The 16,661-nt window shown below is 39.0% G+C and overlaps 1 protein-coding gene across 3 annotated transcripts in view; it reads left to right on the top strand.

The window, feature by feature from the left end:
* The window catches only part of lrp4 (LDL receptor related protein 4), a 142,460-nt gene extending 128,074 nt beyond the window's left edge, over window positions 1-14,386 (top strand). For 2 of the 3 annotated variants that reach the window (XM_003214616.4, XM_008104902.3), the window contains exons 33-38: window positions 462-575; window positions 3,543-3,666; window positions 4,262-4,329; window positions 5,461-5,548; window positions 6,708-6,849; window positions 9,348-14,386. In XM_003214616.4, the coding sequence (XP_003214664.1) occupies window positions 462-575; window positions 3,543-3,666; window positions 4,262-4,329; window positions 5,461-5,548; window positions 6,708-6,849; window positions 9,348-9,680 (869 nt within the window). In that variant the 3' untranslated portion in view covers window positions 9,681-14,386. Of the gene's footprint in view, window positions 1-461; window positions 576-3,542; window positions 3,667-4,261; window positions 4,330-5,460; window positions 5,549-6,707; window positions 6,850-7,268; window positions 7,337-9,347 lie in introns of all 3 variants that reach the window. The other variant, XM_062963990.1, reaches the window with a different exon arrangement.
* The last annotated feature ends 2,275 nt before the right edge of the window (window positions 14,387-16,661 follow it).

Here is a 16,661-nt window from a genome sequence, read left to right as displayed (position 1 = left end):
AATTAATAGCAGTAACAACTTGATCTAGATCAGCGGTTCTTAACCTGTGGGTCCCCAGGTGTTTTGGCCTACAACTCCCAGAAGTCCCAGCCAATTTACCAGCTGTTAGGATTTCTGGGAGTTGAAGGCCAAAATATCTGGGCACCCACAGGTTGAGAACCATTGATCTAGATTGTATACAGGCAGGGGAGAACAATAAACACAGTTATAGATGTCTGGATTTTAAGCATTGGAGGTAAGTAGATGGGCTGGAAGATGAAGATAACTTGTTCAGGTTGATAGATTTAGTTCTGTGGTGCTTACTATATCTCCAGTTGATCTGGAAAGTCAACTAATGGTATGGTTGGTTAGAATCATTGTGTTTAACTCTCAGCATGGTGGATTTTAGTGAGGAAAATGTTAAACTCTTGTGGTTGTGGATAAAAAATAATATCTGTGTCAAAACGTGTTGTTTCTTCTAGGCACCAATGGTTGTGGAGTGAATAATGGAGGCTGTACCCATCTCTGCTTTGCCAGGGCTACTGACTTCATTTGTGCATGTCCAGATGAACCAGATGGGCGTCCTTGCTCCAACAGTAAGTTGCTTGTAATGCATAAATCACAATTGGTGTTCCTGATTAACAAGAACTACAAGACCAGGTCTGTGTGCTTCAATAAGCCAAGTTCAGATAACATAACTTGGCTTATTGAAGCCTTGGTAATTTATTCAAAGGTTTCACTGCAGAGAGCTTTATTTTGTTTCCTTTGCAGGCGCTTGACTTCTATACTTGATGTTTTTTTCTTTGAAATTTCCTTCCATGCTGCAGATGTCCCAGATGCATATTTTAATATTCTGGATCTCAAAAGAATATTGTATTTGATTGGCATTTTGTACAGTGACTTTAAAGATATACCTACATATAACACTGAGACTTTGCTTAGGGAAAAGTGGCAAATTAATGGGAGACCTACACTCTTTTCTTGCTTCTGTACAAGTTCTAGCAGTAAGCCTCTTCTGTACACTAATGCTTTTTATCTACTTTACAGAATTCATTAACATAGCCATATTCGTCTGAATCATTACGCAAAGGGGTCTTTTAGAAACTTTGAGACATTGGTAGCATAAGCTTTCAGAGATTTTAGTTTATTTCATCACATGCATGAAGCTTAGGAATAAACTTTATGGCTTTGAGTAAGCAGGCTGTATGTGTGAATAACAATAGAAATCCAAAACATGTGGCTACAGTGAAGTACTTGTGGGTAGAGTGGAATACACACATAAAAAAACCCAGTTGCAGAACATTTCATTTCTCCTAGTATGTTATCTTAAAGCTTAGAACAGCAATCCTTGAACAACATCAGCAATGACAATTAAAACTGGAAAGCAATATTGGAAAGAAAAACATATCCAACAGTGAATATATCCAACAGTGAGTTGAACAGAGACAGTGGTTTCCTAGCAGACTATACATATTGTGTCACTAGTTAGCTCCCCGGCCTCATGAAGGCTCTCTTGGCAGTTCTATCACATCTTCTTTCTGGTTGCCAGCCAGCATCACACTACATTCGAATAATGCCCTCCATCATTCATATGGTTATCTATTCACCTTGGCTTTGAGAAGCCCCCCGGTGTCGCAATGGGTTAAACCCTTGTGCCTCAGGACTGCTGACCTTGGCAGCTGACCTTGGTTGGCAGTTCGAATCCATGGACTCCTGTCTGTCAGCCTACCACAGGATGGTAAAACCTCCGGGCGTCTCCTGGGCAATGTCCTTGGAGATGGCCAATTCTCTCACACCAGAAGCGACTTGCAGTTTCTCAAGACGCTCCTGACATGAAAAAAAGAAACCTTGGCTTTAAGTAAACATTTTCCTCCTGCCTTTGTTGTCATCTCATCAACATACCTAAAAGTTTTGCATTTCTGTTGCTATTTGTGTATACAGCCTGTTGCTCACTTCACTCCATACATCTGATGAAGTAGACCAATCTACAAAGGCTTACATTAGTGTGTCCCTGCTGGTTCTGCGGTATCCTTCTGGGACGCCTAGGGCTTGGAAGTACTGTCTTGCAGTGGCTCCAGTCCTTCCTGGAGGGTCATTCCCAGATGGTGTCACTGGGGGACACCTGCTCAGCCCCACAACCTTTGTCTTGTGGGTCCCGCAGGGGTCAATACTATCCCCCCCATATTGTTTAACATATACATGAAGCCACTGGGAGAGATCATCCGGAGTTTCAGGGTGCAGTGTCATCTGTACACAGATGATGTCCAGCTCTGTTGCTCCTTCCCACCTGTCACTAAAGAGGCTGTTCATGTCCTGAACCGGTGCTTGGCCGCTGTGTCAGACTGGATGAGGGTGAACAGATTGAAACTGAATCCAGACAAGACAGAGGTCCTCCTGGTCAGTCGTAGGGCCGGACAGGGTATAGGGTTACAGCCTGTGTTGGACGAGGTCGCACTCCCCCTGAAGACACAGGTCTGCAGTCTGGGTGTTTTCCTGGACTCATCGGTGAGCCTGGAACCCCAGGTCTCGGCAGTGGCCAGGGGAGCATTCACACAACTAAGATTTGTGCGCCAGCTACACCCGTACCTTGGGAAGTCTGATTTGGCCACGGTGGTCCATGCTCTGGTTATATCTCGTCTGGACTACTGCAACGCTCTCTACATGGGGTTGCCTTTGAAGACGGCCTGGAAGCTCCAACTAGTACAACGGGCGGCAGCCAGATTAATAACTGGGGCGGCATACAAGGAGCGTACCACCCCCGTTAAGCCAGCTCCACTGGCTGCCGATATGCTACAGAGCCCAATTCAAAGTGCTGGTTTTGACGTATAAAGCCCTAAATGGTTTTGACCCAATCTACTTGTCCAAACGTATCCTCCTATGAGCCAGGAAGATCCCTAAGATCATCTGGAGAGGCCCTGCTCTCAGTCCCACCTGCCTCGCAGGCGTGGCTGGTGGGAATGAGGGACAGGGCCTTCTCGGTGGTGGCTCCCCGGCTGTGGAACACCCTCCCCAGAGATATTCGACAAGTCCCAACACATTTGGGCTTCAGAAGAGCCCTAAAAACATGGCTATGTGCCCAGGCTTTTAAAAAATAAATGAAAAAGATGACACGGACTGATTTATAGATATAGCATGAGGTTTTTTGGACAAACGGATCTGATCATATGTTTTTAAATTTATATATTGCAATTTTATATTGTATTTAATAGTTTTAATTGATTTTATGTATTGTTTGATATTGATTTTGTGTAGGCATCAAATTGTTGCCATTGTTGTAAGCCGCCCTGAGTCCCTTCGGGTGAGAAGGGCAGGATATAAATGCCAGAAATAAATAAATAAATACATTATCAATGTCTTATTCTCAGCTTGCCTTAAAGGTGATAAAAGATCTCTTTGGATACTGATTTTACGGTTATCACTGTTGAACCACAAAAATAATCCTTCAATCTCTTGCAACGTTTAGAATAAGAAATAGCTGATTTTTTGAAAAAGAATGTGTGTCTGTATTATTATATCCTATGCCTCAGGTTCTGTTTCATTCTCATATATTTCCTTTCATCTAGTTCCTGGCATGGGGCCTGCAATTCCTGAGTCCACTCGTTCAAGCAAAAAGTATGAGGCTCCCACTGATAGATCTGGCTCTCCCACAACCAAACCCCAAATATCTGTGGAAATGACAGAAGGAAAGTAAGTGGCTTTCTTGATTTAAAATGTGGTTATAAAGAAATATTGCATTTGGGCTCATTTCTTTTGTAGATTTTTCTCTCCTAAGCTGGAAAGAAATGTTTCAATACTATATACCAGGGGTCCTCAAACTCTTTAAGTGGAGGGCCGGTTCACGGTCCCTCAGACTGTTGTGGGGGCGGACTATGATGAAACAGTCCAAAATTAGGACTGTTGTTGTTGTGTACCTTCATGTCATTTCAGACTTAGGTCAGCCCTAAGTCTAAAGTTTAGGACGGGGCCAAGTAAATGACCTTGGAGGGCCACATCCGACCCACGGGCCTTAGTTTGGGGACCCCTGCTACAATATCATAAACAGAAGCTCTTGGACTTATTTAGAAGCTTAAAATATTATGAGACAAAAGTCTTTCTGTAATATATACAGGTATTGCATTCTCCTTCTTGTAAGATAGTTACTAGTTTCTAAGATATATTAAATTGAATTAAAAAAAACCATTGTGGCATTTACATTGTATTTGAACAAAGGGCTATTATACTTCATGTCTAGTCTGTTTCAGTTACTGGTTTTCTTGAAGGTGACCTTATGTAAATTTTGCAGCTGCTCTGACAAAAAGGTTGGCCAAGGCCTATGCAGCCGAGCAAACGAAGCTGTGCTTGCAACCACAGGTAATTTCAGCATTATTTTTTTTACTGAAAATTCAAACCAAGAACAATTGACAGCCATAACTGGTCAAGCCAGGAGCACAGGTTACAGTGTGTATGGGCAGGCTAACTCAAATTTCTTTATTATATTCTAAAGCTGTGTACCAGGGATAATTAAAACAAATAATTATGCTATTTTTTGCTTTTGCTGTGTTTGCTTTATGCCTTATATCAGATGTAAATTGCTACAACAGCTTTCTTAAACTTGCAGTGACAAAGTGAGATTTGACACACTGAAGACGTGTTTGTGGAGAGTAGAACAATGGCACCGACATCTTTGTTATTATCCGCCCTGAGTCCCCTCGGGGAGAGAGGGCGGAATATAAATAAAGTTATTATTATTATTATTATTATTATTATTATTCTAAAATATGCTAATTTTACATGTCAGCCCTTATTATGTCTCTATCATGTTCTGAGGAAACCAAATCAGTCTATTCCTGGTAAAAGATCTTGGATAAAATTTTAGGAGCAAGCAAATTAATGTTAATTAAAGCAAATTTGAAATGTTGGGATATTACATTTAGATAAGATAGCTAGGGCATTTTATAGTACAAATTGCTTTGAATAAATTCTAGATATCTTGTATTCAAAGATGTATACAAGGGTTGAACAAATACAAGTTGAATGGAATAGCCTTGTCTTGTCTGTTACAGCAAAAAAGCAGAGCATTTTAAAGCTGAACAAATGTAAACTTTCATGTAATACAGCTTCTTTCATTAGATGCACGAAGTTTTAAGTGTTATCCACTACATAGCAAAGCACAGCAAGTATCTGGACAGGAAGAATTGCCAGCAGTAAACACTAAAATACTACCAATGTTTTTGTTCTCATTTTGGATTTTTATTATTAATAATTATTTATTTTTCTCCCTCTTTTCTGCCATGGGTGGGACTCAAAGCAGCATGCAATGGTTAAACGACAAAATTACATAATAGAAAATATAGCAAAAACATTATAAAAACATTATAAAAACATCATAAAAGCAAAAAGCTAAACAGAAATACACACTACAAAAACCAACTTTGACAAATTAATAAGTTTCTTTATATGTAGCATGAGAACATGCTTTAATAACTTTCTCTTGTCTTTCAGGAGAAGGACTGCGTGTCAGCTACATTATTGGGGGCCTTCTCAGTATTTTGCTCATATTGCTGTTAGCTGGTGCGGTAATTATATACAGGTAATGTCCTCATCCTCTTTCCAACTCTCTATCCTTATGGATTTATTTGTTGTTTGGAACCATCCCATTAAAGTTCAGGAATTCCTTGCTATACAGTAGAGTCTCACTAATCCAAGCCTCGCTTATCCAAGGCTCTGGATAATCCAAGCCATTTTTGTAGTCAATGTTTTCAATATATCGTGATATTTTGGTGCTAAATTCGTAAATACAGTAATTACAACATAACATTACTGCATATTGAACTACTTTTTCTGTCAAATTTGTTGTATAACATGAAGTTTTGGTGCTTAATTTGTAAAATCATAACCTAATTTGATGTTTAATAGGCTTTTCCTTAATCCCTCCTTATTATCCAAGTTATTCGCTTATCCAAGCTTCTGCCGGCCCGTTTAGCTTGGTTTAGTGAGACTCTACTGTATTTTAAAAATATATACCATTGGATCTGATTCTGGAGAGGTAGCCATGTTTTTCTGCAACAGTGACACGTGACAGCGAGGATTTTATTCTTCAAGAATAACAGAATTTAAGAAGCAAAATTATAGTCATAGACAATAAAACCTATAATATTCCAAATTTTTTTGTATTGTAATATTGTTCTAGGTTTATTATGCTGCTTGTATATGTAGCAAATTTTGTGTAGCATGTAGCTACACAAACATGGAGTAAATTTTGTGTTGATGATTCTTCCCCCTTTTTCACTTCTCAAAAATATCAAAATAATTTACAGAGTGTATATGATAAAACCATTGTTAAGTTCATTTTCTTCCTGCAAAGAGTGTTGAATCCACTAGCCTGTTGGCTTTTTTTTGTTACTCAGAATTTACATGTAGAAACATAACAAATTTTATGTACATCCTGGGTAGCATCTTGTGTATTTACTCTTTGAACCTTTTGCATGAACATACTATTATTTCTCAGTGGAATTGATCATGTTTTTCCACAGGTCTATTGAAATTTTGTCACTTTGCATTTTCTTAGCGGACAGCTCAAGAGGTGTTTCATCTCTGAGTAAACTGACTTTCTTACCATTTTTAGTAAAGGAAATGCACAGATTAGAATTATTTGTCTGCTAAGCTGGGATGGGATTTTGGTTGTGCAGACCTTCTTAATTATAATAATGAAGTACTCCGTCTCTTTATTGATTATTGTATTCTTGTAGGCACAAAAAGTCCAAGTTCACAGATCCTAGCCTTAGTAATCTTACCTACAGCAACCCATCTTACCGGACGTCTACCCAAGAAGTCAAGATCGAAACAATTCCCAAGCCTACCATGTATAACCAGCTATGCTTTAAGAAGGAGGTAAGAGATGTTTCAGAAACTGAAATAATTATGGTCAAGTCATTGTATTATGAAAAGCTAGTTCACAATAGGCCTAATTAATTTTCTCCTAGACAAATTAAACACAACTACACTAAATATTCTGTACTTTTACTTCAATATGGCTCCCATAGGTAAATGTCTATATCATATGGGACATCTGTCTTTAATCTTCTAATTTCGTTTGTTGTCCAGAGGAATTCAAGACCACTGATGTGGGCCACTGTAATTCAATAAGCATGAGTGGTATTGTGGTGGAAGGATGTACCTGTCCAGTGCAGAGATCTCTAGTGGGACCAGAATGGATAATTCTTGCATATGGCATTATAGCTTGTGCAGGGCCAGTTGTTGGCCATTATTTCTTAAGGCGCTAAGTGTCTCCTCTGTCTTTACCTCCTCAGCAACTTTCTTATCCCTCTGATAGTCTTTCACCATTCCTCTTTTGACCTGCCCACAACCTCATAATCAGGTATCATAGCTCGTTGTTTGTGGAAGCTCTGCTTCCTTTATTTCTATCGTGCGAAGTTGCCTAGTGCTGTCCTATTTTACTTGCTGCTTACCTGACTTGTGTATGTGAGTGTGCACCCATTTCCAAGAAATCCTTCTGCTGCATTTGTGTTCTGGGAAAGTCTAGACATATTGGACATTCTTAATACTATACTTTATCATCAACTAATCAGATATAATTAAAGTTTGTGTGTCTTTAATCTGCATACCCCTTGACTGTATATGTACAAGATTTGATCACAAAGGTCTTTGCCGCCTAAATAATGGCATACACTCCTTCTTTCCATTAATAAATTAATGTATACCTCATTGTTTTTCAATGAAATATTCCCTTTTTTTTCAAACATCAATTGTATGGCTGATCTTTGTAACACTTAACATCAGCATTCAAACCTTTGTGATCATTTTAATGTTGCATTGAGCAAACCTGGTTTGTGTCCTATCCCTTTATTGACAACATTCCTCAACTGTATTCATTTTTTTGTTCTAACAAACTTCAGAACAGAGGAGAATGTTTCTGAGAACTTCCCAGTAAAAGGTTGTCTTTCTGCTGAGAATCCATGCCATTACATTCGGTTGAATTTTAGATAATCTTCTAATTGAACGCTTGCTTATAACAGTATTTATATCTAGTTTTGTTTGGTTGATTTTCATGCATTTGAAAGTATTCCTCATCTTTGTTCCCTCAGTATATCCAGAATCTGTGTTGTTCTCACTTTTTGTCATTTGAGGGATAGCAATTGAATTTCTAATAGCAATTAGGAAAGGAATTGAACATTATATCCAAGTAGCACTTTACGCTTTCAGAAATGTAAGAGTTCACTACATTTCTGTAGGGTAACTTGCTATTTTTATGTCCAGTTGTAAGTTGTGGGGACAAAATATAGATTTCCTTGAACCATGATCCTACATTTTTGTTCCCTTACTCTGATTAATCAACTAATTAAGTCTATTTATATTCCATTTCATTTTTTAAAATCTTTTTTAGTGGATGGGTTTGCCCACCCCTATGATCTGAATTACTACATTATCTTGCTACTATTCACTTTAGATAGTGATCTTGTTTCTTCCCAATTTTCCTGCCCAGTATTGCGATAGCTTGTTACTTTAGTAATGCAGGATATGGGGTTGCATTAGCTCCCTAAGGAAAGTTTAGAAGGCTTTACCTGTTACTGCAAAAAATTAAAGAAGCCCCTAAACACTTCTAGGGGGTATAGTTTATAAAAAAGGACATTTCCAGGGCTTGAATTGGACCAGAAAACAACAAAATGTGCTGAAAACGTGGCTCCCACCAGTTTGACAATTTGAGGCATATTTTTACTAAGGTTTTGCAAAAAAAAATGTTTTTGACCTTCCCCGGGGCATCCAGATGTGCTGGAAATGCCCTCCATACCACCTAGAGTGAATCTGGGGGAGAGGCATTCTGGAGATATGTGTGTGTGAAGATAGATAGATAGATAGATAGATAGATAGATAGATAGATAGATAGATAGATAGATAGGGCTACAAAAACAGCCCAGGGAGCTACATCCCACCCATTGGCCTCACCCCTGACTTAGGTCATTGGAACCACTTCCACAGCAGACACTTCCTGTTTTGTCTAAACAACTTAATTTGACTTCCTAGCTTAATGTCCTTCAAATGTGTTACATGCCAGTTATCCATTATCTCAGCCATGAAGATGGATATTGTTTTTGGATTTTTTAAAAAAATTTAGTCTCCTGCTCTTGTCTTAACACAAGACCCAGCAATACCGGCTTGAAAGTACTAGCTTGGGTGGAACTGTGGAAATTTGATGGGCGGACAGTCTTATTCAGAGAGCAGGAGATAGCAGTCTTTTGGCCCATTTCCATTTTGTGCTGTGGATTTGTTCTTAAAACAAGAATGGATTTCCCATAGGTTCTCTGGGCCTTCTTGTTCAAGGCTTCTGTTATAAACTTCAACTTTGCAAATTTCATTTTTTCTGTCTATAGGCTGGTCCTGATCATAACTACACCAAGGAAAAGATCAAGATTGTAGAAGGAATATGCCTCTTGTCCAGTGATGAACCTGAATGGGATGACCTCAAACAGATACGGAGCTCTCGGGGATGTATTCTTCGTGACCATGTCTGCATGAAGACTGACACAGTCTCTATCCAAGCCAGTTCTGGCTCCCTGGATGACACAGAAACTGAGCAGCTACTACAAGAGGAGCAATCCGAATGTAGCAGCATCAACGCAGCAGCCACTCCTGAGCGCCGCGGTTCTCTTCCAGACACAGGCTGGAAACATCAGCGCAAACCTTCAACAGAGAGTGAAGTTTAAGGCAAACTTCAAGACATTTCTTCCTCCTTCTCTGCCATCCTTCGCACTGATGAGATAGGATCTTGCCCGCTCTTCAAGGAGAAACTTGAAGAATAGCCTCCATACCTTATGGAAGACCAGAGACTCTTGGAGAGGCGCCCATGTTAGACTTTGCCTTTGCGGCTTAATGGGACACAACTCAAGAGACCCTTTTGGCTCATTGATCGTTTGTGTTTATTTATATGCCCCCTTTCCTACAAACTATCGTGTTGAATTCAGCAGCAGCTTTTTCTCAGCTGACTTTGACACAGCTTTTATTTGGTGAGCACACAAACAAACTGAGGACTCAGCCTCACCAAGTGGCCAGACTTTCTGAATTTACCCACACCTGATACCTGTTGCCTTTCTTCTGAGGATATTGGCACTAACTGGATTTTGCACTGCACTCTTTCTACTTTGAGGGGGAAAGGATTGGGGGCAGTAGAGATGAAAAAGGTGATATAAAAGCAAATGAGTTTGGCAGATACAGGAAAGTAAATTCATATGTAATTTCATTGTAAGGGGCAGTGTCACTGTCATCTTTTCAAGTTGTAGGAAACTGCTGCCAAATCCAGAATTGGGTGTGAGGAATCCATGGTGTAAAGCACTCAGTCTGTTGCTGGCAACAGACTTTATACCAGAATGCCCAATCCCTTCCTAAAACATACTTCTGGTCTTTGCAAATAGGGCTTGCCCATCTATTCCCTATGGGGACTGATTCTTATTTTTAGATATTCCCATTAGCTTTGACTTGCAAGGAATGTGTTGAGTGCAATGGTGCTGTATCACAGTTCTTTGTTAGTCAGTTCAAATGTCATCCTTTATAAATATGTGCTACTGAAAACAGTGTTAGCCTGTGGAATATAAGTCAGCAGTATGTTGCTAGTTTTAAAATTTGGAACATAATTGGACAAGAGGGTGCATTCGAAACTCCAACATGCTGCTATATAAACCCAGCAAGGAACTTTTTTCCTATGTCTTTTGAGGCAAAAGGATTTTACTTAGTGATTCTGGAAGGGTGGGTTTTGCTTGTGACTTCTTTTTGTATTTGCTGGATAGACTGGCAGTGAAAGTTTGGTGTCAAAAAGCGGGTGTGTGCAATGGAAAGATAATGAATATCAGGCAGGTACTGAGACAGGAAGCATACTATCAGTGGCTTAAGTATGCAAAACTTCATCCTCACTGCAACTAGAACATGTCTGTTTCCATCCTTCAAAACGAGCCTTGGGCTTGGCAAACTGCCTTTTCAGAACATGAGGTGGCAGTGGCTATCACAAGTAGATGCTGCACAGGATCTAGATATCATTTGGCAGAACAGCAATTAAGTTGTAGGAACTTGGAACTTTTAACCACATAATATATTCTCTTGGAAAGTGCAGCCGTATTCTTCACCTTAGTCCTGCAAGTGCCTCTCTTGTGATTAGTAAGTAGTTCACCGAATGCCAATGGGTGAATGGCTTTGGCATCACTGAAGAAGAGCATGAGTTCCCTGTGCTTATACCACTTTGTCTGCTGATGTCTTCTTATAATTTAAATGGAGAGCAGGCAAGTATGCAAAATGCAATAATGAACTCCAGCAAGATGATTCTCTATTCCTTTCAAAGCTGTGTCATTTGGTGGTGGTGATGAAGGTAGTTGGGTTTTTTTTTTCATTTTTAAATATTGACTTCCCCTCTGTTACTAATCTGTATTTCTTTCAAAAAGGCAAACCCCCGCCCCAAAAAAAATGCCACTCATCCCCAATTCGGTAACACACTTTATATATCAACAAAAATGGTAACACTGCATGAAGTAAATGTGTGTTGCTGTCATATGTATTAAAGGGCCTATATACTACAGAGCAGAGGTTGGCCATGACTATTGTACAGTAGCATTTGTGTTGAATACTGTATGTTTATTTCAGTCCTTATAGAAACTTGTTTGTTCTTAGTTGTCTGCACCAGACCTCCTAATTTTCCTTTTTCCCCTCTGTCATCACATTTCCCTTTTCTGCTGTTTCCAGAATGCTTGTTTACATTTGTTATTATATTTATTTGTTCTCAATCTAAGTAAGTAGACTTAGTCTATGAAAGCTTATGCTACCAACTTCGTTTTCTCAGGTAGTCTCTAAGATTCCACAAAATCCCTTTATTTGTTGTTAGTGGGATTGTATGCACATCCTCAATATTATAAAGAAACATGGAGGCCAAGAAAATACTGGGGAACCATAGGAATGCAAGATAACCTTAGAGCCATGGATATTGGACTAGTTTTGGTTTGCCTGAAAACTCAACTCAATTTTTGGCATCTGCAAGTGTCAGGTAACATTTTATCTTAAGGAAGCTATAAATGACTATCACTATACATGATCTGTTTTAATGAAAGACTCCTAGTGCAGAATCCCATATGAAAACCTGCATGTCCAATCATGTTGCAAGAAAAGTCCTACTTGAAACTATTAAACCACAGAATGCTTTGGGTCATTCTTGCCAAGCATATAGTATTCTACTTCTAAGAAACATTCTCACAGCAACTCTGAGAAAGTGGTTAGAATGAAATATGGTATTTAGCCCAAGATTATCCATTAAATTTTATGCTTGAATAGGAATTTGAGCACAAGCTTCCAGGACTAAGTCCAGTATTCTGTCCACTTCCAGTTCAATCTAGAATCTGAATGGCTAGTGTGTTGCAGCTCTGAATGGTATTAAGACTTAGGTAGGCCTTCATGGTGCCGTCCTTTAGTCAGAGCCATTCGTTTTGGTACTTAATGTGGGCTTCAAAGTATATAATCACATAGCTTACCTTTGTATAGACGACTATATACTATCTTAGAAACACCGTACATCTCATGGGGAGAAATTTCAGTGTGGTTAAGCAAATGAGCCAACTGCTGCAGATTCTATGATCTCATTGTCTGGGAAGTCTTCTTCTTAATGCAGGTTCATGTCAATGTTTACCTCTGTTTTGGTATGTTTGGGCATACATTTGATTAAATATGGACTTTGGTTGCTTGGATGTAGGAAGAATCAAGACCTTGCAGCTTCTTCAGCATCTCTGTTTTTCCCAGCTGCAGAACTCAGCATTTATGGGAATACAAGTGTGGCATTTATAAGAGAATATAGGTTGGGTTACTTAATACCCATATCTCCATCAGTTCTCATTTGCAGTCCTCTTCCAGGAATGTCCATCTATCCATAACCAACAAGTTACATTCACTTCTTATTTTGGAACCTTCTTAGATAAAGCACACATTTGAAAAACAATGTGAAGGACATTTACCTATATAGAACAGCCAAGAATCCCATACTATCCACTGAATTTCTCCTTCATGCTCTCTTCCTTGTCCATATGTTAGGATTTCAAGTGAAATACAATGTTGGGAGCCCTGTATTTAATCCTTATGTGTGATTTAATTTTTGTCAACCCTACCTATTTTACACCTACTTCCAATGAACTTGGATTTTTGTCTGGTCATACAGACTCCTTCAACAGTGAGTTGTTTTTAACTTTGATTTCAGCTAATACCTCAGTTGCCAATCTTACATCTTACTTCCTATTTTCCCCTTCTGCATATCTTCCCAGTCTGCTGAGAGTCACTGACAATAGTGGTATATGAATAAGGACAAAGCCCAGTATTCTTTTGAGAGAAGAAAGCAGTGTAAATGAATTATGCTAGCTATATACTGGTGTCTTTAGCCAGTTGCAGAGAATATAGATTAAATTAATTAACATTTGGGTAATGTGCATTCTTGTAAAAAATGGTTATGACTGGGATATAGAGCTGTCATTGTGTTCATTAGTAAGCCTTTTTTCTACTGCCAGAGACAAAAACATATTAGATTTTAATTTAATAGTATTTATTTTAGTTGGCTCCAATGTTTGTGGTCATTTTTTCTTAAACTTCCTGAGAGGTGAGGAAATCAAGTTCCAGTATGGCAAATAGATTTCGGGAGTCACAGCAACCACAAGGAAAATTAAGACATATACTTTTGGGGAAAATGTGAAGTCATGCTTCAGACACAAATTGAGGACATTGAGGCCTGGGTGAAGTTTTTAAAAGACCGTTCTATTAGGAATAAATTAGTTGAAAACAGTTTTGTCCTTTTTTACTTCAGAAGCTTAGTGGATCAACAGGAAAAGCTGCTTCAATACAGACCCACTGGATTTTTACCCTGCAACTTAAACTAACCTTGGTAAGGTCTTGGTAAGGATGCCTTCTATTGCACATTCCAATCTTGAGACCTGTTTTCTCAAAACATTTCACCTGCCTTCTACTGGCAGGAGTCAAAGAGACTATCAGATATTGGAAGAATGGCACCTGTTGCCTTAGTCCTACTTCTGAAATTAAGCAAGGATGCAGATTTCTGCTTAAATGCCCAAGCAAGCTTTAGCCAATGTTGCTGATGTTGGTGGTTGGGGTTATGGGGCTCTTGTGTGCTGAAGTAAAGACTCATTTTACTGAGACTTTTCAGAATGGAAGAAGGCTGGAAGTGGGGACAATCTCTTGCTTGCTGATTGACTATGTAAAAAGCAAACATATCTCTCCTCTCTGTCCTCAGCTACTGGAAGCGATTTTCCTGCATTCCTGTGTAATAATTTTAATGTTACTCACTGGAGAGAGTTGATTTTTTTCTTGAGTTATTTAACCACTATGTTCAGTATTTTAGAAAATGATGATGATAATTTAATATAAACTTAGCTTTTCTTAATGACTGTTCTGGTCTTTTGAGTTGTGAATCACAAATGTTTTCCAATCCTGCCCTCTAAACACAAAGCTGCATAGATACCTCTTTTGAAGAAATAACTAAACTGGGAGTAGCATGAAAAAAGCAGAATGGGAAGTTACCTGATGGAGATATGCTACACATCCTCATATAAGAAAAGTCTGAAGCTCAGTTTATTGGGACTCATGCTTTGCTATTAATTTGACAAAAGCCTGATTTGAAGCCATAAGAAACAGTGGGGATTATATTTTTATGCTGGTAATTTAAATATTGCAAATGCATATCCTTTAAAGAAAGTGCATTGTTCTACTACTTGATCCATTTTAAGACCCTTGTGGGCTTTTACCATATTTTTCCTTTTAGTTCAGGATCAGTCCCTGTTCCAAATATACCAGTTCTGAAAATCGTAAATTGTAAACCCAACTAAATAAGAAATGTCCAGCATTCTACTCTATGTCCAGTTTGGGGTAGGCAACTTGTAGCCAGGATAGCTTGTGGTGAGGGAGGATGTGAGGTGAAGTTCAACAATATCAAAGGGTCCACAAGTTGCTCTACTCCATATCCTGTATCAGAGCCGGCCCTAGGTATTTTTCAAGTGTAGGCGAACAGAATTTTGGCGCTCCCCCAAACCAATCACTGAAAAATAAAAGCATTGGATAAGCGAAAATGTTGGATAATAAGGAAGTATAAAGGAAAAGCCTATAAAACATCAAATTACATTATGATTTTAAAAATTAAGCACCAAAACATCATGTTTTACAACAAATCAATAGAAAAAGCAGTTCAATACATGGTAATGTTATGTAGGAATTACTATATTTGCAAATTTAGCACTAAACATTGAACAGGGATATAGGGCAGTGTGGACTTAGATAACCCAGATAGCCCTCAGTATTAAAAAAAAACCCTCTAAAATCAGGACAATAAATAAAGAACAACACTCTGAAAACAGAAGAAATCCAGACAGTAAACAATCAGGGACAGCTAACTCCTCCCAAAAAAAGATTCTCCCAGGCAAGAAGAAGCCAGGCCTTGAAGCCACAGGGCCATTAAATGCTAATCAAGGTGATTAATTACAACATTCACACCTGCTTCAAAGAAAAGTTCTTTCTCCCACCCTGGACCTTCTACAGATATATAAACCCCACATACCTAGCTTCCAAGTTCCTACAGACCTCACAATCTCTGAAGGCCCCAAAGGTGGGCTCCCGTGGTGCGAAGGTGGGTCTGCGCTGGCCGGAAGGCCCAGCGCGGCCGCTGGAAGGCCCGAAAGAGAAGGAGGTGGAGAGTGGTGCCCTCCTCCCAGGACGATGGTGCCCCCGGGACAATGGCGCCACAGGCAAATGCCTATTTCGCCTTATGGTTGGACCGCCTCTGTCCTGTATCAGAGAGCACTCCTAAGCATAAACTGTTTTGTGTAAATTGCTTTGCTTTGGAGTGGGGTGTTTTACTGTATGCAATCTAAGAGTCCATCTTGTCAACACGTGAAGCATCACTTGATATGATTCCTCCCTTTTAGATCTCTTGTTTCTTCACAAAATGGCAGCTTACAAAATAGCACCATAGCTAGTTTCAAAAGCAGCCAAAATGTATGTTTTAGGCAACATGGACCATGTAGTTATGAAAGAAATATATTCACCTATATTTTTAAAGATTCATATATAACAAAGTCATCTTAAGTCTCTCAAATGTTTATTACATTGGACATCTGAGAGGCATTGTTTCAAGACCTTAGTTGGCTATTCCAAAGGTTTTAGTATGCAGTGGAGTGTTTTTGCTAATGGGTGAGAGGTCTTTGTCATGCTGCAAAAAGCTGTGTCATCAAAAATCTATCACCAGCAATGGCTGACACGCACTATTTTCAGGTAGAACCTGGATCCCAAGATACTATAATTTTTTTTTTCATTTACCACAAATGTTAAAAACAAGCATATATACCATATATAAACATGGCTTCCACCTTCCTTGATGATTCCGATAGGAATGGGTGAAATAAATAACATCCTATGTCAGTTTTGAAATTTCCAGTGTTAAAGCATCAAATTCAGGGGAGTGTCAATATGTGTGCGCACACACACACACACACAATTTAAAACAAATACCTGTGACAAGTTTGTTCTGGATTTCAGAAGGATGCAGATAGCTATAATGAAATGTTTTTAGTAAACTAACAAACAAACAAATTTAATACTGGTTGCAAGGAGCTGCTTTAGATACATAACACCATCATCCACTTAGTGGTGTTGGCAATAGGAGTGTT

Source organism: Anolis carolinensis, chromosome 1, assembly GCF_035594765.1.
Source record: "Anolis carolinensis isolate JA03-04 chromosome 1, rAnoCar3.1.pri, whole genome shotgun sequence".
In the NCBI taxonomy this organism is placed as follows: Eukaryota; Metazoa; Chordata; class Lepidosauria; order Squamata; family Dactyloidae; genus Anolis; species Anolis carolinensis.
The sequence above is the reverse complement of the archived record's forward strand: the minus strand, read 5'-3'. Positions and strand labels throughout refer to the sequence as shown.